Here is a 22,835-nt window from a genome sequence, read left to right as displayed (position 1 = left end):
AAATCAAATGACATTTTATTGGTCACACACACATATTTAGCAGATGTTATTGCGGGTGTGCTCCACCGCAAGCCCTCCACTGGATCAGACGCTGGTCTCCTCATCTCTCTCTACCTCCATCTCTCCTCTCAGGGCCACCTGGGTCTGCTCCTCTCAACCCTTCATCCCTTCAGCCTCGGGCCCTCCACTCCACTCACCAGCTGTCTGAGCAGACTGAATTAGCAAGACAAAAGGCCACGCACAGAGACAGAGATGGAGAGAGAGAAGGAGAGGTAGAGAAAGAGATAAGGAAGGGAGGAAGGAAGGAAGGAAGCAGAGCCTAAAATCACAAAAGGTCTCCAGTAAAATTCTTATAAGTCATCACTTGCTTTATATATGGCCTCCTACAGAGTACATGATTCAAGTATTAATACAAAGAGAAGACAAACGACACACTGTCTTACAATGACTGCACCTACATCACCCAGCAGTGGCAGTCTCTCTGTTCCCCTTATACAGTAGCAAGTGTGTGTGTGATCTATTCATCTCCCAGGAACAACTCCAGACCCCCCCCCCTCCCTGCTATCCCACAGGAGGAGTGGTGAGAAGAGAGATAATCCACTATTTAAATCTTATACTGCTGACAAAGAGCCTCGGGGCTAAGACCGACGCCATGCACCTCTCTTTACCTCTAGCCCTCAGTCTTCATCTCTGTCTCTCCCTCTACGTGTGCCTTGTCTCTCCTCTATTATGACATTCAATCCTCTCGCCTGCCATGGTAACGTTCACCTGACCCCCTTTTTCTGCCTGCCAGATCATTCCCTCTCTCTAGTGTACTTCGTCGCCCTCTCATTCCTTCTTTCCTCTCTTCTTTCCCTTTTCTAACTCACTGTGAATCTCTCACTTCCTCTTCTATCATTTGAACTCATTGACTAAGTCAGTGCAAAATGTGCCTGGAATGCACACACACATAAACACACACTCCTCTGAAAAGGTCAGCGCGTCCACCGACCGGCCGGACAAATCCCAATCCCACTGGTCCAGAGTGGCTGGCGTGTGAGAACACCCAACCTCACACACTGTCAAGCTGTAAGAAACGGGTGGCTGATATGCATTTAGCTAAGCATGGCTTCCACATAGAGAAGCAGCATGTTGTTTGACAGATGTGCCATGTGTGTTTGTACAAATAGAAGATCTACACAGACAGGGCACTGCGCCATAGCACCATGCTGATATTACAAATGAACATGATTTACTACTGACTAAGTTGTTTCTCAATACCTAGCCATGGTTATGTCAATATTGGGATGGGATGATACAGCGGTGTACACCAGCTGATGTAAACAACCATAGCCTTGCCTTGTGATACACTGTCAACCAAGCGAACCGGGCTAGTAACACAATAACACTGAACCGGGCTAGTAACACGATAACACTGAACCGGGCTAGTAACACGATAACACTGAACCGGGCTAGTAACACGATAACACTGAACCGGGCTAGTAACACGATAACACTGAACCGGGCTAGTAACACGATAACACTGAACCGGGCTAGTAACACGATAACACTGAACCGGGCTAGTAACACTGTTTTGTCACTTGTCTCTTTCTGCCTCTCTCAAATTCACACACTCGCACATGGGTCCATGCTATCTGGGATTCTTGGTACATCTCTACCCTATTGAAGTTGACATTTAAAATGGTTAAGGTAAGGGTTAATGTTGGATTAGGTATTGGTTATGGTTAGGATAAGGATAAGGGTAGGGGTTAAGGCTAGGGTTTAGGGTAGGGACGTCCCAAGGATTCCGGATAGCACTGACCCTGGCAAACGCAAACGCAAACACACACACACACATTAGCATGCAACAACACACCCTGGCGACAGAGCAGTGTGCTTCGGTAGTGAAGACAACAGCAAGACCATAGCAACCCTCCAGACACCACCATCACACTGCGGCACAGGGAAAGCACTCTGCTCTTTCCCTCCCCTCCCTCCCCCTCCCTCCCTCCCTCCCTCCCTCCCCTCCCTCCCCCTCCCTCCCTCCCTCCCTCCCTCCCTCCCTCCCTCCCTCCCTCCCTCCCTCCCTCCCTCCCTCCCTCCCTCCCTTCCTCCTCATCCCTCCTCTCCCTACTCTCTGCATCACTACCACCTGCTGCAGACTTGTCCTTTGCCTTTTCTGTCATTTCCACTCCCTAACCTGCATGAATTATGAATCATCCATCCTTCCCCTGCGGCTTCTTCCACTAACATTTACAATCACACATGCAAACACACAATGCTGGTATTTGCATACACACACACATGCACACATGCACACTCGCACACAAGCTATTTAAATACATGACAACATTATCCCTCACAGCCCTGGCTCCTTCACCCCCAACCACCGCCCACACCAAAGCCCACCCATGCCAGCCCTGTCGCACCTCCACCCTCACAGCCCAGCAGCCAGACTGCTGAAATCCTCTCCACTTCTCGGAAATCACTATATTGTTGAAAACTGGTCAGAAACAAATCAAGCTTCATGTATGTATGTGTATATTATGTACACTGAGTATACAAAACATTATGAACACCTGCTCATTCCATGACATAGACTGACCAGGTGAATCCAGGTGAAAGCTATGATCCTGTATTGATTTCACTTGCTAAGTCCACTTCAATCAGTGTAGATGGGGAGGAGACTGGTTAACGGAGGATTTTTAAGCCTCGAGACAATTGAGACATGGATTGTGTTTTTGTGCCATTCAGAGGGTGAATTGGCAAGACAAGATATTTAACTGCCTTTGAACGGGGATACGGTAGTAGGTGCCAGGAGCACCGTTTTTTGTCAAGAATGGCAATGCTGCTTGGTTTTTCACGCTCAACAGTTTCCTGTGTGTGTCAAGAATGGTCCACCACCCAAATGACATCCAGCCAACTTATTCTATAATGTAGATTTTTTTTTTTTTAAATAGCGAGAAACCCTTGAATGAGTATGTGTGTCCAAACTGTTGACTGGTACTGTATGTGGGTCTTTCTATTAGCTAGGGCACCAGTGAGGATTTCCTACACTGGACAACTTGTTACAGCTGTTGATTACTCATTGATAATAATCTGTAAAAAACAAAAACAATGCCAATTACATTAAGATATAAGGGGGAACATAGATATATTCAATCAAATGTTTACCCATCATGTTTGGTGTCTTGACGGATGTCCAAAATCGTGTGACATAAAATACGACTTTTCTGTCCTTGCATTTATGGCAATGTAAGTTGCCGTTTTATAATATATTAGGCATTCATCAGTTAAATCAGACATTGAACATGAACCCTGTAAGAATCCTGGATCGAGCTGTCAGACCGTTTCTGTACACAGAGCTCAGAAATGCAGTGTAACTACGCAACATATCAGGTCTCCTTATGTTAAAGGGTGAAACCAGTTTTCATGGGCAAACAACTATGTGATTGCAAATGTATGTGATTGCAAAATCGAATGCTTCAAACAGAAAAGAGTCACCTTCCCATGACACCTAAAACCTCAATCGAAACGGTCATTAACCTGGTTCTTCAATAATTATGCATGATACTTGTTGGACGAGCATTTGGTGTCGAGCTGTTAAATTACGGTGAGATATTTTCACACATCATCATCTGATCCAGGAAGGACTTTTCTGAATGACAATCAAGTGACGACGAGCTACCGTGAGAGAGCATGCCGTACAAAAACAGCCCAAGTGCTGGGGAAAAAAAGGTGTTTGTGAGGAATGTCCAGAATATTTTGGTGTCTCATTGGTTACGCCGGTGAAGACAGCTGTGCCTGGATCCAGGTTGGATCTAATATCCCTAGAGAACTGAGGATGATCATCTGTTGTCGTCTGCTATACTTACAGCAGGGTCTCGTTAGATTTAACAGAGAAAGCATCAAGGCATGAGTTCATTGTTTTCATATGTTTTTGTGTCTCAGATGGGACAGAGCCTACAGCGCGCAATTGTTCCTATGAATTATTCTGGATATAATGACAACAAATTACATCGCCTAGTGGGCTTCTTCACCATATGATCTGGTAATGAAATAACACGACAAATACATTTGTTTCATGTTTGTCACGGCCGTTGGCAGAACTGGACCAAGGCGCAGCGTGGTGAGTGTGCTTTTTCTTTTATTATAAAAAATGACGCCAACAAAACAACAAACGAGAACACAACCGCAAAGCTACAGGCTATGTGCCATAAACAAAAGTCAACTTCCCACAAAGACAGGTGGAAAAAAGGGATACCTAAGTATGGTTCGATAGACAGCTGTCCCTGATTGAGAACCCTACCCGGCCAAAACATAGGAATACAAATAATAGAACATAGAATACCCACCCCAAATCACACCCTGACCAAACCAAAATAGAGACATAAACAGGATGTCTAAGGTCTAAGGTGTGACAATGTTACACTTACAATTTTAAACAATAGAAGGGGTTTGAAGTAGCCTACTTGAACTTTGAATTTGGAGCTCAGAAATTCAAGTGCTGGAATAGGCCTTGAATATCAGACATTTCCTCAATTTGGTGCTTGAAAAGTCTTTGTTATTATTGTAGCCAATTTACTGTATAAGTTCTCCTGCTCCCTTATAATTATCTGGGATTTATTTTTTGATCCATTTTTGTGAGAGATGTGGCCACTTTCGTTTGTTTCCCATCACCTCAATTGAGGGTGTTGTGCTACTCTGTTGCAGTAAAACCATGTGTGATTATTATGAAGACAACAACATCTAATGCTGGCTACAAATCCTTCCATTCCAAAAGGAACCATTTTTTGGGTTGCTTTCTCGTTATAAAAACCACCGATGGTGAGATTTAAATGGTGAGATTAATGCTAGCGCTTTTCCTGGCTTTATTATGTGTGCTTGCGTCGGCCTCATAGCCTACAGAAAAATCGGCATGCATGTATCCAATCTATTTAGCTAAGCAAGTCAACATTATTCTGTATTATGTATCATTCTTAAAGGGGTAATGGCATACTTTTTTTTTTACACTTTTTGCATGCTTTTTGGGTAGGAGGGTTCTATGTTAGACCCTATATCTACAATTATATAAATTATAAAATTGTATGACATTGAAAATTACAATGAAGTTCTTGAAAAAGTCTCTGAAAGTCCTTCAATTTGACTAGCCAATGTCTGTATGAGCCCTGCTTAAAGGATGAATAGTCCTAGGCTTATTTGGTTGTATTGTTGGAGTTATGGGCCAATTTGCATATATTCCTCTAAGTACACATGTGGAACTACACAAAAAAATGGTTTCAAACCATTTTGAAATGTTGATTCCAATTCTTTTTTATTGAACCTTTATTTAACTAGGCAAGTCAGTTAAGAACAAATTCTTATTTAACTCTTATTTAATGTCACACATTATTTATAGAAACATGGATACGGATATGAATACAGGCGGTGTTTGGCACCTGTGTTGGCATACGTGTGCATTGTGTGTGTGAGTGTGTGCATGGTTGGCATATATTGCTACCAGAGAGATCGAGAGCTCCAGCTGTAGTGGAGGATCACATGGTAAAGTGTATGCTCCTCACCTCACCTCCTCTCCCTTTCAACCTCCCCTCAGAGACCGTAATGCTACATTCACTAGATGTATGTATGCAGCGCCACTCACATCACGGGCAACCAAGTGAGACGCAACCTTGTCAACAGGGTGTGCACAATTAGTGTGGCTGAATGAGGCCACGAGCACAGATAGGGATGTACACAAACATCCTACACAGCACAGAATAAATAGGCTGCTGGGTTAGACAAATGGTATTCCCCAGCCTCGTTCAGTCAGTTAGGAGCTTCCAGTTTGAGGTCAAGGGTGAACTGGCAGAGGTGGACTAGGGTCAGCATAAAGGCCGCTTAATTAAACCGCTCTTCAAACTGACTAAATAGTTGTTGCCAAAACGAGGGTTGTGACTTCTCACGCAACAGAGAAGCATTGTAGAGAGACAAGTTGAACAAGTATTTTGTTCACAGAGACAGTGCACTGTTGCAATACCTCCAGGGTTGACATGCCACACACATGATTATGGTGTCGTGTTAAGGCACACGTGTACTATCCAGGTTTGTGCAAATATAACATGATTAGCTCATGGTCACGATCAACCTAATCACCATACATTACCCCCCCGACTGCAAATAACCTCCTATACACCACCATCTAACCAACCGCTTTTAAATGAAGGGTTTGGTCTCTGTTTGACTCTTGTCTGAGGTGGTCTAAGCTGCGTTGGCTAACCGTCAGTGACTGAGTTGATGACTACACAGTTGATTCCCTGGCTACCATAAACAGAACAGGGCCCAGTTCCCTGACAGCGATGGAACTTAGGCTTACGAGTGTTTTGACCATGTATCTTTCCTACAATGGCCCGAAGATGTAACATGAGCTTCCCAAAACCACACACAGAGAGAACGTTTGTTAAGTGGGTCGTTGAGGCGTGTGTCAATACTGATTGGGATCGAACGAAAGGCAGCGCTGCTCCCGGGTCAGCTTTCTCCATAACATTAGAATTATTCCACGATACTGACGACGGATCAGCTTATAGAGAGATATTATCACCTTTGGCTGCAAATATTGAGGTGGCTTATTCTAACGCTTACCCTATAGACCCTTTTCTGTGTTTACAGACATTACCGCGTGAGGGCAATGAGCGCAATTTGGTGACATGAACAAGGGGGAGTTCTTGTAGAACGCCAGCAAAAAAAGCCTCTATTTACATGTTGCTTATGAGCGCATTTCACACTATTATAATTGGATTTGAAGGCTCATATGAATGTCCTGCATCATATAATGTCAGTGTCAGTGCAAATCAACTGAATTGTACTTTTTTTTTAACACTTAAAACTTCAACCAGTAAAATGAATCTTTGGCTAGCGTTTGCTACAGCCTATATCAATGAGCGTTAGCCTTCTAGCTAACAACTGCTGCATCCCCAATACAATCTTAGCGACCGTTCAAGCAAGATTCAAAACATCATTGCAAGCGTACGAGAACTCCAAAAAGTTATTTTGTTTAGAAGTTATAAAAACGCTATGTTGATGGCTTTCTAACCACCGCCAAGAGTCTGTGCATTACGTCAATGTTTCATGTACTGGAAAAGGGTCTATAAAAATGCACAAAATGGAGATTTAGCACATCGTTGCGCACGTTAGGCTACACATAACTATATTTATTTATTTATTTATTTAATATTTTCAGGCAAAAATTTGACATTAGCCAATAATAACCGAATAATCAATATCATTGAAATATAGAAATATAGAAGCTTATGTAGCCTATACTCTAGATAGGCTATTTATATTTTAATGCAGTCATCTCAGTGTTCATTTATATCCTTTGCTTGTTAATAACCATTGCATTCATTAGTAACTTTGTATTTGTAGTCAACTTCCTTGTGAAGTTATCAGCGGTCATATAGAGACAGATAAACACCTTGATGCTATGTTTATCAGAGATATTCTGTGTATAAAGGGACGCGGTAGGGGAAAAAAACGAATCTAACGATGCACTTAGCTGTTTTACGAGTGGTTTGAGGCAGTCGGTAAATAACAGCTCTGAGATTTAACAATGCTTTTAGGTTCTAACGAAGGACAAGGCCATTCCAACACTGGGCCATGGAGCAGGGCTCTGCATGCTTTGTGGGGCATCTAGGGCCACTGGGGCATCTAGGGCCACTGGCCAAGACACTAAAGTGCCTACATTTATCTTGTGCTCACGAGGGGCAGACATCCTCTTAAGAAATACTGCAGCTGTCAGTGAGGGACAAGAGCGACAGCATACACATAGATAATTATGACAAAAGGTCCATCAATATTTACTCAGAGGAGCACCAGAGAAGGGTGTGTGTGTGTGTGTGTGTGTGTGTGTGTGTGTGTGTGTGTGTGTGTGTGTGTGTGTGTGTGTGTGTGTGTGTGTGTGTGTGTGTGTGTGTGTGTGTGTGTGTGTGTGTGTGTGTGTGTGTGTGTGTGCGTGCGTGCGTGCGTGCGTGCGTGCGTGCGTGCGTGCGTGCGTGCGTGCGTGCGTGCGTGCGTGCGTGCGTGCGTGCGTGCGTGCGTGCATGTATAACATGTATTTGCATGTTATACAGTCTCAAGCGGATAAAGACAGACTTATAAAGAGAGAGAATAGACAAACATTTAGAGAACGATTATAAACTGGAGTTGAGGATTACACCCCCACATTACCCAATAGGGCCCTGCCTTATCTCTCACACAGAGAAACAATTGTGCCCAACGAAAGCATCCCTCACTCAACTATTTAGTGACTCTTGTTGGTGGCACAGACAGACTGAAAAAGGCTACAATAAACCAGCAGATTGTCCAGCAGCAGCACACAATATTCGCCAGTGTAATCCTGTCCATTGGGAGTAGTTGTAGTGTTAGCCCAGGTCACAGCAGACTACCGGCCAGTAAACATGGTCCTCTGCTCTGTTCTGTTAAATGGCCATATAAACTGAGCATTCCAAACAGAGCAGCAGCCAATGAAACCACTTTATACAACCGTTTAGTCATTAGGCCCCTGAATGTAAAAAAAGAAACCCAGAAACACTCCACAGTTATAGTACTTATCTTGGGTAACTAAGTGTGGACTGTGTATAGTATATAAAAGTGTAGTGTACTAGAGGGCTGGGCGATATATCGTGAATACCAGTATACCGGTATGGATCCACATACAGGTAAGGATATTCACTATACCGTCTATAACGATATTATGATACAGCACTAAATTGAATGAAAAGTTCTACAAATTGGACTATTTCGCTGTCAGTTATGTTGTCATAGTTGTTATAGTATAAAACCATCAGAATTGGAAAAAGGCCATTAAAACCACTTCAAATTCATTTGTTGAGATTCAAGTACTGATCATAAACATATTTAGAACCTGTTTTATTACGGAACATAAAATATCATACATAAATAAAATGCCATACTGTCAAAAAGGAGAAAAATATTGGTATATGTTGTTTTGGCCAAATAACATTTTATTGGTCTCGTACACATATTTAGCAGATGTTATCGCGGGTGTAGCGAAATGCTTATGTTCCTAGCTCCAACAGTGCCGTAATACCTAACGATACAAAACAATACACACAAATCCAAAGATTATATCGCCCAGCCCTAGTGTACTTTAGTGTAGTATGGTATAGTATAGTAAATCATACTTTAGCATGTTTATATTTTGTGATTTCTGTATAATGTCTGGTGTTCTAGATCAATACAGGCCAGACTAGGTCAAGTAGACAGTAACAGTAGTGGTAGTAGGGTTGATCATTGCCAGGCGACAGGTTGATTGAGGGTGTCACGACGTGTCTCTGTGATCAGGCTGGGATTATCCTATTACGTGCCTCAGAGGCTCGGAGATCCACAGCCATGGCCTGGTCTGGCAGGGTTACTATGAAACGCAGGTACCTAATACTATACTACACACACTTGACACAGAAACCCTTTCCAACCACACACACACAGAGAGAGAGAGAGAGAGAGAGAGAGAGAGAGAGAGAGAGAGAGAGAGAGAGAGAGAGAGAGAGAGAGAGAGAGAGAGAGAGAGAGAGAGAGAGAGAGAGAGAGCAGGGTACGCACGCGCACACAAACACCTCCACATCCAGAGCAACGATTCAGAAAGGGCCTTGATTCTTCAGGGTAGTCATGGACCACCCCCCTCAGAGGAAGCAAAAAGAAAGTAGCAAACACAAACCCAGCAATTCTTCCTACTGAAGCCAGGAATAAGGACACAGTTCTGCAGTGCGTGGTGCTTCCTCATTCTGCCTGAATCCAGGGTAAATTGGACTGAACAGTGCCTGTACATCCCCATGTCCAGCCACCTACCCCTAACTATGAGTAATCATGACTTGACACTTCTCAGTTCTGGGCGTGAGGAGTTTTCATTCTCCTTGGATTACACACACACACCCACACACACATCTCTGTTCCTTAATCTCTGGGGGTTGGGGTTTCAGCCAAGCGGGTGGGCGGAGAGAGAGAGAGAGACACACCATTTCAGTTTTTTAAAGGGAGAAAAAAATACCAACTTCAGGCATTCAGTCTCTGTGCTGAGATAGATTCCATATTGCAGCAGCAGCAGAGGAATGACAAGTGGAGAAAAGCAATAAAAACCTGAGGCTTAGTAGCCACAAATCAGGACTCCAGTATGACTCAAATACAGAAAACACTAAACACACAGTTGACCATAGAGAGCCTATATGAGGATTCCAGCAGAAGTAATTAATCAGATCCAGTCTAATATAATAGAGTGTAATGTAATGTCGTCTAATGGAATGTCACTAGTAGCGATCCCCACCACAGAACAAATGAGCACTTCATTTGTGAGGTCACTGTGTGAGTCAGAAAAGTACTGGCTGTGCTGAAAAAGATGCTGAGGAACAGAGGGACACTGTCCCCCAAAATGATCAAAATTTATTCAGTCACAAGCAAGCTACAAATTTGATCCCAAGCTATCTTTATATAAGTAATTAGTATTGTTATTTTTTGGGGGGGCCCATTTTGAAGGACAACATCAGTCTTTTAATAGCATTATCTGTAGGGATGAAATGATTCATCGATATGCATCGGTCCCTGGTTCAAATGTTTAAAATGCGAGTGCATCAGTCTGTTGGAGCTTGAACCGATCCAAATGAAGCGTGCATCGGTAAGAAACCCATTCAAAAATTACGAATCTCTGCTTCTCTCACGCATTTTACTCATATAATATTTTCTGCCTTATTCCGAAAATACCTCTTATCTGTTGTGACTGAAGTGATGCGTCCTCTCCTTCCTCCTATCAGACGTGTATGCATGTGACTGGGTATGACATTGATCTAGTCAAGTCCGATAACAACTATGCTCACAGAGCACGAGACGCTGCTGCTCGCGTCCACGAGAGCTAGGCGTACCCTAACCCTGCTCTAATAATCGTAGGCTTCATCTGCGCAGCACCTTCAGCATTCAGATGTTTGTAAAATGGCTTTCGCAATATTAAATCATAGGCTTTATTAATTGAGGGACAACCAATGTAATTTCCTGGGTCATTGTTACCAACTGTGCTGTAGAGAATTGTGTTTTACCGGTGGGGCTGTGTAGGCTACCGGAGTGGACACAACTCACATCTTGCTGATTGCACCTCTAACTGCTGAATGGGGCTTTTGATTACCAGGTTCACTGTACAAAATAATTTTGGTAGTTCTGCTTTAAACAGCATTTGGTCATTTTTACATGAACTGGGTAAAGGTGTAATTTCACTTAGGACTGCAATAATCTTTGCGAGCCGGGAGAAGAGAACAGTTCTCCTTCATAAAGTTCCAAACGGTCAAACCATTTGCTTTTGACACGGGGGTGGATTCCAAAACGGTGTTATATTAATAACCTCTTGAAACTAGGGGGCACTATTTTCATTTTTGGAAAAATAACGTTCCCAAAGTAAACAGGCTATTTTGTCAGGACATGATGCTAGAATATGACAGCTTAGAATAGAAAACACTCTAAAGATTCCAAAACTGTAAAAATATTGTCTGTGAGTATAACAGAACTGATATTGCAGGCGAAAGCCTGAGAAAAATCCAATCAGGAAGGGACTCTTATTTAGAAAGCTCTGCGTTCCTATGTATCCCTATTGAGCAGTGAATGAGATATCAACCAGATTCCTTTTTCTATGGCTTCCCTAATGTGTCCAGTGTCACAATACATCGTTTCAGGCTTTTATTTTTGAAAAATGAGCCTGAACGACAAAATTGCGTCAGTGGTCAGCTGGAGGCGCTGAGTGTTTTGTGCGTAAAAGACAAATGCGGCCATTGTTTCTCTCTTTCCTACTAAGAAGCCACCTGTCCCGGTTGATATATTATCGAATAGTTATTTGAAAAATACCTTGAGGATTGATTATAAAAAACGTTTGCCATGTTTCTGTCGATATTATGGATATAATTTGGAATATTTTTCGGCGTTGTCGTGACCGCAGTTTCCGGTGGATTTCTCAACCAAACGTGAAGTACAAACGGAGGTGTTTCGGCTATAAAAATAATCTTTATGGGACAAAATGAACATTTGCTGTCTAACTGGGAGTCTCGTGAGTGAAAACATCCGAAGCTCATCAAAGGTAAACGATTTAATTGGATTGTTTTTCTGATTTTCGTGACCAAGCTGCCTGCTGCTAGCTAGGCATAATGCTATGCTAGGCTATCGATAAACTTACACAAATGCTTGTCTTGCTTTGGTTGTAAAGCATCATTTCAAAATCTGAGATGACAGGGTGATTACCAAAAGGCTAAGCTGTGTTTCAATATATTTCACTTGTGATTTCATGAATATGAATATTTTCTAGTAATATTTTTTGTCTGTTGCGTTATGCTAATTAGTGTCAGTTGATGACAATTCTCCCGGATCCGGGAGAGGGAGTTCCAAGACTGGCTATGTACTGTATGTCATATCTAATTTCAAAAGATAAATATTAACATACTCCTAGCGCAAAATATTTGTGGGTGAAATTACATCAAGTACTATTTCAGAAGGTCCAGTCATACAAATTTCCTAGGTGGCAAATGTCCGGATGGATAATGTAATTTATCGGCATAGTAACAACCCCCCACTTTGCAAACCATGCGACCCGGAACTGTTCACATCCCTCTTGTTGGCGGAGAGAAAATGTTGCAGTTTTAAAGCTATTTGTTTTGCTGTTTTTAAGCAAATTTCCTGCAATTCTATGCATTCTCCATGTCGTATTTGTGTTTATATGTTACCTGTGGTCAAAGCCCGACCGAGTAAGGAGATATTATTCATTCGTTCAGACAACACACACACACACACACACACACACACACACACACACACACACACACACACACACACACACACACACACACACACACACACACACACACACACACACACACACACACACACACACACACACACACACCAGGGCCACTCAGCTCAGAAAAGTCACCTCAGACAGCTCCATCTATATCAGATATTCATTTAGAAATGAAAATGAATGTGTTCATGCAATAATTGTTAGTGCATTGAATCATATCGAACCAAATCGCATTGATTCGTTCCACTAATCAAAACGCACCGAATCGTTTCAAACTAAAAATATTGTTCCTGTATCATATCGGAGCCCATGTACACTATCAGTCAAATGTTTGGAAACACCTACTCATTCAAGGGTTTTTCTTAATTTTTACTATTTTCTACATTGTAGAATACTAGTGAAGACATCAAAACTATGAAATAACACATATGGAATCATGTAGTAACCAAAAAAGTGTTAAACAAATCAAAATATATTTAAAATTTGAGATTCTTCAAAGTAGCCACCCTTTGCCTTGATGACAGCTTTGCACAATACACTTTTGGTCCTTTCAAAAACCTACAGTATGTAAAATATTGAGTTATATAGCTTGGAAAATAAACATGTGATTCTGGGTGACAACATAAGGCTGTTTGTTTCCAACATTAGGACTGTTTTCCTCAGGAAATTGAATCTGCTTCATGTTTTGTTCCCTTGCCATGATACCTCTGAGTATAACGATACTGGTATCGTACAGTAGTTCCACAGAACCATGTCCTAACAATGCTAAATATGTGCAAATAGGGACTTTCCTTATGCATACACCTAATGATATCTCTTGAATCACAATAATCACCCAGCACACAAGATGCCTGGGAGAGGAAGGTCTATTAAGGACAGACTGAGAGAGAAAACAGGACAAAGACTGGGAAAAGGCCTTTGCCATTCAGGTGTGAGAGAAGCCCCAGAAATACACATCCACACATAAGTGGTTAGTGACACACACATACACACACACCCACACACACCCACACACATCCACACGCACACACCCATGCACACACCCACACCTCCCCCCACTGCTGCCATCCAGTGAAAACCCACTCTTGCTCCCCACTAATTGGCCTGTGTTTATGCCCCACAAAATAAGAAGGGGAATGGGCTGTATGAGGGGGTATTATGGTTATGTTATGATATTTCATCCCACACCTACCCTGATCCAAACCCTGCACCCACATACTCTCTCTTAAACACACACACACAGGGCTTGGTGTCATAAAAAATTCACAGTGTCTCTTTCGCTCTCTCTCTCTCCCTGTCTCTCTTTCCCTCCTCCCCATCTCTCTCTCTCGATCTCTCTCTTCCTCTCCCTCAGTGTCCTCCTCTCCCAGATCAACTGCCGTATCGTGGCCCAGGCAGGCGTGTTATCAGGGCATTGGAAGGCTTCCTCTGCGCTGCTTGCTGGAGGTCGATTGGCGGAGGCCTGATAAACGTGGCAGTACTGCCCTGGTGAATTTTTAATAGGACAAACTGAATTTTTTATGACACCAAGTGTGTGTGTGTGTGTGTGTGTGTGTGTGTGTGTGTGTGTGTGTGTGTGTGTGTGTGTGTGTGTGCGTGTGCGTGTGTGTGTGTGTGTGTGTGTGTGTGTGTGTGTGTGTGTGTGTGTGTGTGTGTGTGTGTGTGTGGATGAGATGTTACTGACTGTCAAAAGCCTTAATATGACAGACCACATTCAATATATGCCCAGTCCTACTGGCCTGGGCAGCTCAGCCTCAGAAACATACAATGACATAATCTTACAGACATGAGAGTTTATGGCCTGAAATAGTGCATTATGCAAAGGGTGCACTGTGTATTAAACCAACCAATATGTACTAAAATATTTTTAAAATGTTGTATAAAGGGTTGTGTGTGAGAGGGTTGACATCCAGCACCTCAGCTGACACTTAAAACACTCATCGGCTGGGCCGCATTTCACATGGTTTGGATTAAGAGTTGAAGTATTGACATTTGACAGCAGCTCTGGTAGACTGTCGCAATCAAATAGCCTGGAAGAGGACAGCTGAGGGAGAGGTATACTGTTGCTTCCTCGCAGTCCAACCTACAGTAGATGCATGGAGTAAGCAGCACACACACACACACACACACACACACACACACACACACACACACACACACACACACACACACACACACACACACACACACACACACACACACACACACACACACACACACACACACACACACACACACACACACACACACACACACACACACACACACACACACAGTCACACACACACACACACACAGTCAGCTAGTAGCAGCAGCCTAAGCTTGTTTGTCTTCTCTAGATTGTTCCGTCTTTCTCCCTAGTTAATCTTATACATAAATAAAGCGTTGCTGGCAGTGGAGGCTCTGCCCCATGTCTAGATGGATGGTAGATCTGAGGGAAATTACTACAGCTTCTGTTTCTGTAAAACACATTGGCATGTCCAGGGCCTTCAGCTCTGATTAAAGGGATATTGTGACAATTGATCTACTTTCCCAGTGTCAGATGAACTCATGGATACTATTTTTATGTCTCTGCGTGCAGTTTGAGGGAGGTTGACGGTAGTATCACAAGCCATTGCTAACTAGTGTTAGCGGGAGGACTGGAAGAATCTGGGATCAGCTAGAGTTAGCGCTATCAGCTAGCTGATCCCATAGGCTTCCAGTATTTGCATGAATGCTAGTTAACAATGGATCGCAAAACTTCCTTAAACTTCCTTCAAACTGCACGCAGAGACATAAGAATAGTGCAGTGGGCATGAGGAGCTGTAGGGAGATAAGCGCGGCAAGGGGATCTGGCTTAACTTGGCCCTCCTCTCTTCTCCTTTATTCAGCTCAATAGGACTGGAGCGTTCCTCTCATTCCGTGCTATTCAACGTGATGAACAGTTTCAAGAACCCAGTTGCCAGGTTACTTGACGGGATCTCTGCCAGACGCAGCTGAAACACAGAAGATCTAATTACCAGTTGTTTTTTTAAAGGCAATTTTAAAGAAATTATTTGTTTACTGGCCTATCCGTTGAGACCGTTGCAGAGGGGAAAGTGGGGCCTATTGTAATTCAGCTGGCATCCCCAGAGGACAGCACAATCTCACACCCAGACCTGGCCTCTGTAATTCTCATAATAATCAAACAACCTCCACTCCCTCTCCATCGCCATAGCTAAAGCCCTCTCAAGTCATGGCAGGGAGGCCATTATCTGCAACAGTGTGGCCACTGTTGAGATACTATTAAGACTTTTAGTTGAAGACTGCTTTGTTTAATAGGTCAATACCCAGTCAGCACAGCTACAGTAAGACTGTGCTCCAGGAAGATTTCTTCTTGGAGTCATTTACTGGCAGCCGGGCTTGACGCAAGCAAGGGCTTCGACAACAATGCCCCCGAAAAATTGATGACGCAAACATGGAATTGCAGTGTAATTACAGTCTAACAAGCATGGCGTAGTTATTTGGATTTTCAGTACCCTTAGTCATTGCAATTTATGCACTAATGTGCGCAGTGACATAGACAGAACGGCCCAAAGAAATCAAATTAACATCTCCATCACAATGTCAGGAGCAAACAAGAGATGGGCCCACTCGATACCCAAGCGCACAAGTATTAGTAGTGTCCCGAAATAGATCCATAGCTTTTTGTCTCTGCTGCTGTAGCAGTGACAGATTGGCCACGTCTGAGTATCTCCATGCAGTCCTCCTGGCCAAGGCTTGATTAGAGCAGATGTCTCAGACAGTCTCCTCCGGCCAAGAGGACGTGTTTTTCTGCCTGGACCCCATGTCTCAGGAGACATGATCCCCATGATCAGGAGATCTCACAAGGTGGAAGGGGGGAGACATTGTGAGAGGCGTAAACGTGAACTGAAATTCACCAAAATTGCATAAGGACATTAGAATTAAGTCAACCCTTAATTATGGATTCCATTATCCCGTTCCTTGACTAAATCGTTTTGTGATAAGAGGTGAAGCCTCTTAAAGGTCACTTATTAATTTATGTATGGTCCAGATTTCTGTGAAGAAAAACGTGAGCAGCAAAGAGTAGAATTGTGACTTCGGCTATGACTACACAACACAAAGGTGCTCCAGATGCTTCTAAAAGGCCTCTGGCAGTCTACATTCACATACACACTTGGTTTCTGAGGGCAGGAGTAGAGCATAAACAAATGCACCACACACAGACACAATGGCTGAGCTACTGTGTCGCGGGGTAGGCAGGCACAGCAACAATATGTCCCGCTGGACAGGAACGTCATGAGATGAATGCTTCTGTTTCTCTCAGTGAACAAGGAGCTCCCAAAAATATGCTGCACTTGCCGACACTATGCAACTTGGCACACACCCTTTGACAAGTGGGTGTATGTAATGTTAACCTAAAATGCAATTGTATTATGTTGCTTGAACTAGATATTTAATGGATCAAGAGCTTTCATGTGCACATGGGTAATTGAATAAACTAACAATGAGAAAACTACCTCCAGTGTCGATCTCCTATTGGACTATATCTGATTAGTCAAAACAATGCCACAGGCATCAATGCACTCAACATAGTAAGTGGTGTAATATTTCCCCCTTTGTCTTACCTCTTGCTGAGAGTTTTTTCGTGTTGATAATTTTAGCAGCAAATTCCTGGCCGTTGGACTTTTTAACGCATCGCCGGACAACGGAGAAGGCGCCCCTGTAGTGAGACAAATGAATGAACAAAACAGCTACATGAGCTCAAGTCTCTCACTACCGCAAACAAAATACAACCCACCAAAATCAGTACTGTGTCCAGTTCACTCCATCTCTGAGTAATAAAGAAAAGGGTAGAAGGTCAAATTAGTGTTACAATTGACCCCACTCTCCCCTACATGTTTCAAATGAGAAACGTTGCAACATGAATAGGTTTACAACTAATCGACAGTAGAGCTAAATAGCCCATCACTGTGGTACACAGGTGCAAAAAGGCAATACAAAGCAGTGCATGGTGATAACTGTTGTTTGGCATGTGATAATAAAATGATGTGTCATGTGATAGAGAGCAATAGTAATGGCGTATTTTTGTAGGCACTCACTCCGTCATGGCTCATTGGCCAAAGCCTGTGGAGAAACTAATGTTTTTTGGGGGATAAACACTGAAAATAAGGTCTGTGGTAAACACAGGTTTAGGAGACTTTATACGTTTTGTTCTGATATAATCTTAATCAGCTGTCACTTTTTGTGAATTTTGAAGCAATTATGTAATCAAAACAGTCATGTTAAGTGACTAATAATATCTCATAGTACAAAATGTATAAGACCTCCTAAGCCTGTGTTAACCTCAGACTTTATTTTAATTGTTTATCACAAAACCCAATTAATTTCCCCCCTAGGAAGGGCTGAACGAACCAGAGGTAACACATTTCCCCCTTAGGAAGGTCTGAACGAACCAGAGGTAACACATTTCCCCCCTAGGAAGGTCTGAACGAACCAGAGGTAACACATTTCCCCCCTAGGAAGGGCTGAACGAACCAGAGGTAACACATTTCCCCCTAGGAAGGGCTGAACGAACCAGAGGTAACACATTTCCCCCCTATGAAGGGCTGAACGAACCAGAGGTAACACATTTCCCCCCTAGGAAGGGCTGAACGAACCAGAGGTAACACATTTCCCCCCTAGGAAGGTCTGAACGAACCAGAGGTAACACATTTCCCCCCTAGGAAGGGCTGAACGAACCAGAGGTAACACATTTCCCCCCTAGGAAGGGCTGAACGAACCAGAGGTAACACATTTCCCCCCTAGGAAGGGCTGAACGGACCAGAGGTAACACATTTCCCCCCTAGGAAAGGCTGAACGAACCAGAGGTAACACATTTCCCCCCTAGGAAGGGCTGAACGAACCAGAGGTAACACATTTCCGGTTTATTATGACACATTCTTATTTACAGTGACGGCCTACTCCGGCCAAACCCTAACCCGGATGATGCTGGCCAATTTTGTGCCGCCCTATGGGACTTCCAATCACGGCCAGTTGTGATACAGCCTGGAATCAAACCAGGGTCTGTAGTGACACCTCAAACACTGAGATGCAGTGCCTTAGACCGCTGCGCCACTCGGGAGCCCTCACTCGCTCCTTGTGCGTGAAAGTCAGCTCAGAGCAAATTGTAATGTGGAGGGCTGAGACATAAGCCTACACATGAACTACTGTGCAAAGAAACGTGAGCTATCTGAGATTATAAACTGGGTGGTTCGAGCCCTGAATGCTGACTGACAACTGTGGTATATCAGATACCGCGGGTATGACAAAACATGTATTTTTACTGCTCTAATTACGTTGGTAACCAGTTTACGATCGCAAATCAAATCAAACCAAATTAAATTGTATTGGTCACATACACGTGTTTAGCAGATGTTATAGTGCATGTAGCGAAAGGCAGAGAATATACATTAGCCGTGGTATATTGGCCATATACCACAACCCCTCGTGCCTTATTGCTTAAATAAACCAAAGCATTAGAAAATAACGAAAAGTCTACTGTAGGCTATCTGAATTGTGTAGTAAGTCTATCATAGGTCTGTCTGTATTATGATGTCATCATGCATACTTGAAACCGGAAAAAATGTTTATAGGTGGTTGGAAGTACACCATTGCCACTGCTAACTGCAAAAAATAACGCAGACGGGTTACCCAGTATTTGTCTACTTGGTGGTTTGTGTGTAGCAATTATTTGTTACAATGCACAGAATGAAACACAGTGGATACATTTTCGATGTGGATGACATAGTTATAGCTGTATATCGTTACACAAGTGGAGCAGCATTCCTTCCTGCGTGTCTCACTACCAATTACAAAATAATACTGAAAAGTGAAATTATAATAAATAGATACGAGGAGAGGGTTCGGGGTCTTTAAAATGATTTATACGAGAAAGTCCTTCCTTCAAATAAATCAACACTATATATATATAATCCGCTACATATCTATAACACGCAGCCACTGTAAATTCGGTACAAATCGCATGCATGCCATTCGGTACTATCTCAAGATATATTATAATAAAATGTTGTTGGACTATAAAACTGGCTTAATTAACGACCCGGGGGGTGCCTTCCCTGTTTTTGACAACCTGTCTTGTCAACAGTGGACTAGACATGCACAATGATAGTCTACAAAGCAGTACAGGAAAAGGTCAAATAGACCTATATAGTGTTAATGTAGCTTACTTTCCGAGCTCCTCGTACAGCTGATATTCGTCTGTAAATCTGGTCGAGGTTACAATTGTAGCCATGTTGTGCAGGAGGGTATCGCCTCTCGTTTCGGTGACTGCCTCGCTCAGGATTCGGGGGGAGATCTCGTAAACTCAAAGGGAGATACTAAAAAACTAAGATGTCTAAACGGGATCCTTGTGAGGACTCTGAACTCTGACGTCACCCAATTTAAGTTTAAATTTAAAACGGTTAAGGTAGGGGTTAAGGTTAAGTTTAGAGTTAGGTAAGGGTTATGGTTAAGATGAGGGTAAGGGTATGGGGTAAAGTCAGGGTTAGGGTTCAGGGCTTAGGGAAGGGACGTCCCAAGGATCTAAATTAGCATTAACCAGGGGAGAAGGCGGAGGAGAGCGATAGTAGCAGAGACGGAAGAGGAAGCGAGACAACCCACTCCCTCATTTTTTCTGGTTAAATTACCTTCAACTACACTACACAGAACAGCCAGCTGCTGTCGCGCTTGGTGTCTTTGGGAACAGAGAACTGACAATACTGTTCAATGGTAAACGGCTTGAGTGAACTGTCTTCATTTATCCACCATCTTTGGTAGTAGCCCTGGTGGTGATGGCTGTGGTAGAGGGAAAAAGGCTAGCAACGCGAGATCCCCGGTCTCGAGCGCTACTGATCTAGGATCAGCTTCCTTTGCATAAATGCTTTAGGTATTATAAAGTTAAACTGACCCCAGATCATCTCAAATGGACGGCATTATCCTACAGGGGAAGGCAAGAGGTAAAGTGAAAAGATATGGCAGCCCAAAATGAGTGATCACATTAAATTGCAATCTAAGTAAGTGTTGCAGATTTCCCATATTTGTCAGTATATGCATTTGAACTGTAAATATACTGTAAAGATAGGCCTGTGCCTACTATTAAGATATTTCTCTGGAAAATCATAGTATGAAGTGACTAGGCCTTGTTGATTGATTTTTGTTGATGTTGTAGGTTGAAATGGATTTATCAGGAGTAACACTGACATGCCCTGCATTGAAATGGATTTGATCACAATCAAACACATCTTGCAAAAGCACGCATATAATGGCGTTGGGGGGAATGACATCCTTTTTACGGGTTCCTGCCCAATTGTGTTATTTTGTGTATTTATTTGCGCTGATCTTAACTTTTTTGTTTCCACCATTGTTTCCTATGACCGAAAATAGCTTTTGGACATCAGAACAGCTATCCCTAACCTCCATTTGGACGAGGACTTCCTATTTCAATGAGTCAGAGGTGAAATACATGTTGATTATTGCAACCAGGCCCAAATCCCCGACACTCGAAGAAGGAGATGACGCTATAGAGTCCGGGGTGCGGGATACCTGATGAGACTATGTTGGAGAGTGGATAAATCGCCTCTACCCTCTGTTCTATTGGCAAACTTGCAGTCACGGGAGAATAAACTGGATGAGCTCTGTTTGAGACTACCTTATCAAAATGCTCTGAAGAACTGTAATATCCTAGGTTTCTCAGAGTCGTGACTGAACAAGGACATGGTAAATATAAATCTAGCTGGTTTTTCTATACATCGGCTGGACAGAACGACTGCGTCGGAGAAGCTCAGATGAGGTGGTGTGTGTCTCTTTGTTAAAAATAACTGGGGCATGATCTCTAATATAAGGAAGTCTCGAGGTTCTTCTCACCTGAGTTATAATACCTCATGATAAGCTGTAGACCACACTATTTACCAAGAGAGTTTTCATCTATATTTTTTGTTACGGTCCATTTACCACCACATACCAATGCTGGCACTAAGACAGCACTCAACATGCTATATAGGGCTATAAGCAAACTGCTCAAAGAAAATGCTCACCCAGAGGCGGCGCTCCTAGTGTCTGGTGAATTTAATGCTTGAAAACTGCAACCTTTTACATTTTTTTTTTACCAGCATGTCACCTGTGCAACTAGACGCAAAAAAACTCTAGATCCCCTTTACTCCACACACAGAGACGCATACAGAGCTCGACCTCACCCTCCATTTGGCAAATCTGAATATAACTCTATCCTCCTGATTCCTGCATAAAAACAAAGCTCAATCAGGAAGTACCAGTGACACGCTCAATACGGAAGTGATCCGATGAAGTGGATGCTAATTTACAGGAGTGTTTCACTAGCATAGACTGGAATATGTTCCGGGATTCATCCGATGGCATTGAAGAGTTTACCACATCAGTCACCAGCTTCATCAATAAGTCATCAACAACGTTGTCCCTACAGTGACTGTACGTACATATCACAGGACGTTTCCACGTGTTTGAAACCATTTCATTCACTCAATTCCTGCCATTATTATGAGCCATCCTCCCCTCAGCAGCCTCCTGTGGTACATATCCCAACCAGAAGCCATGGATTACAGGCAACATCTGCACTGAGCTAAAGGCTTAGAGTTGCCGCTTTCAATGAGCAGGACACTAATCCGGACGCTTATAAGACATCCCGCTACGCCCTTTGACGAACTATCAAACAGGCAAAGCGTCAATAAAGGACCAACATCGAATCCTACTACACCAGCTCTGACGTTCGTTGGATGTGGAAGGGCTTGCAAACTATCACGGATTACAAAGGGAAACCCAGCCGCAAGCTGTCCAGTGACGGGAGCCTACCAAACAAGCTAAATAAACTCTATGCATGCTTCGAGGATAGCAACACTGAACTATGCACGAGACTACCAGCTGTTCCAGACAACTGTGTGATCACGCTCTCCGTAGCCGATGTGAGTAAGACCTTTAAACAGATTAACATTCATAAAGCCGCAAGGCCAGACGGATTACCAGGACCATACTCAGAACATGCGCTGAC

The 22,835-nt window shown here is 43.1% G+C and overlaps 1 protein-coding gene across 1 annotated transcript in view; it reads right to left on the bottom strand.

The window, feature by feature from the left end:
* camk2g2 (calcium/calmodulin-dependent protein kinase (CaM kinase) II gamma 2) overlaps window positions 1-20,361 on the bottom strand; it is a 115,487-nt gene extending 95,126 nt beyond the window's left edge. The window contains exons 1-2 of the mRNA XM_046358689.1: window positions 20,005-20,361; window positions 17,404-17,498 (exon numbers count right to left, since the gene is read on the bottom strand). Coding sequence (XP_046214645.1) covers window positions 17,404-17,498; window positions 20,005-20,069 — 160 coding nt within the window. The 5' untranslated portion in view covers window positions 20,070-20,361. The remainder of the gene's footprint in view (window positions 1-17,403; window positions 17,499-20,004) is intronic.
* Window positions 20,362-22,835: the final 2,474 nt, after the last annotated feature.

This window comes from Oncorhynchus gorbuscha, linkage group LG08 (genome assembly GCF_021184085.1).
Source record: "Oncorhynchus gorbuscha isolate QuinsamMale2020 ecotype Even-year linkage group LG08, OgorEven_v1.0, whole genome shotgun sequence".
Lineage (NCBI taxonomy): Eukaryota > Metazoa > Chordata > Actinopteri > Salmoniformes > Salmonidae > Oncorhynchus > Oncorhynchus gorbuscha.
Note: the sequence above shows the minus strand (reverse complement) of the source record. Positions and strands in the feature narration are given on the sequence as shown.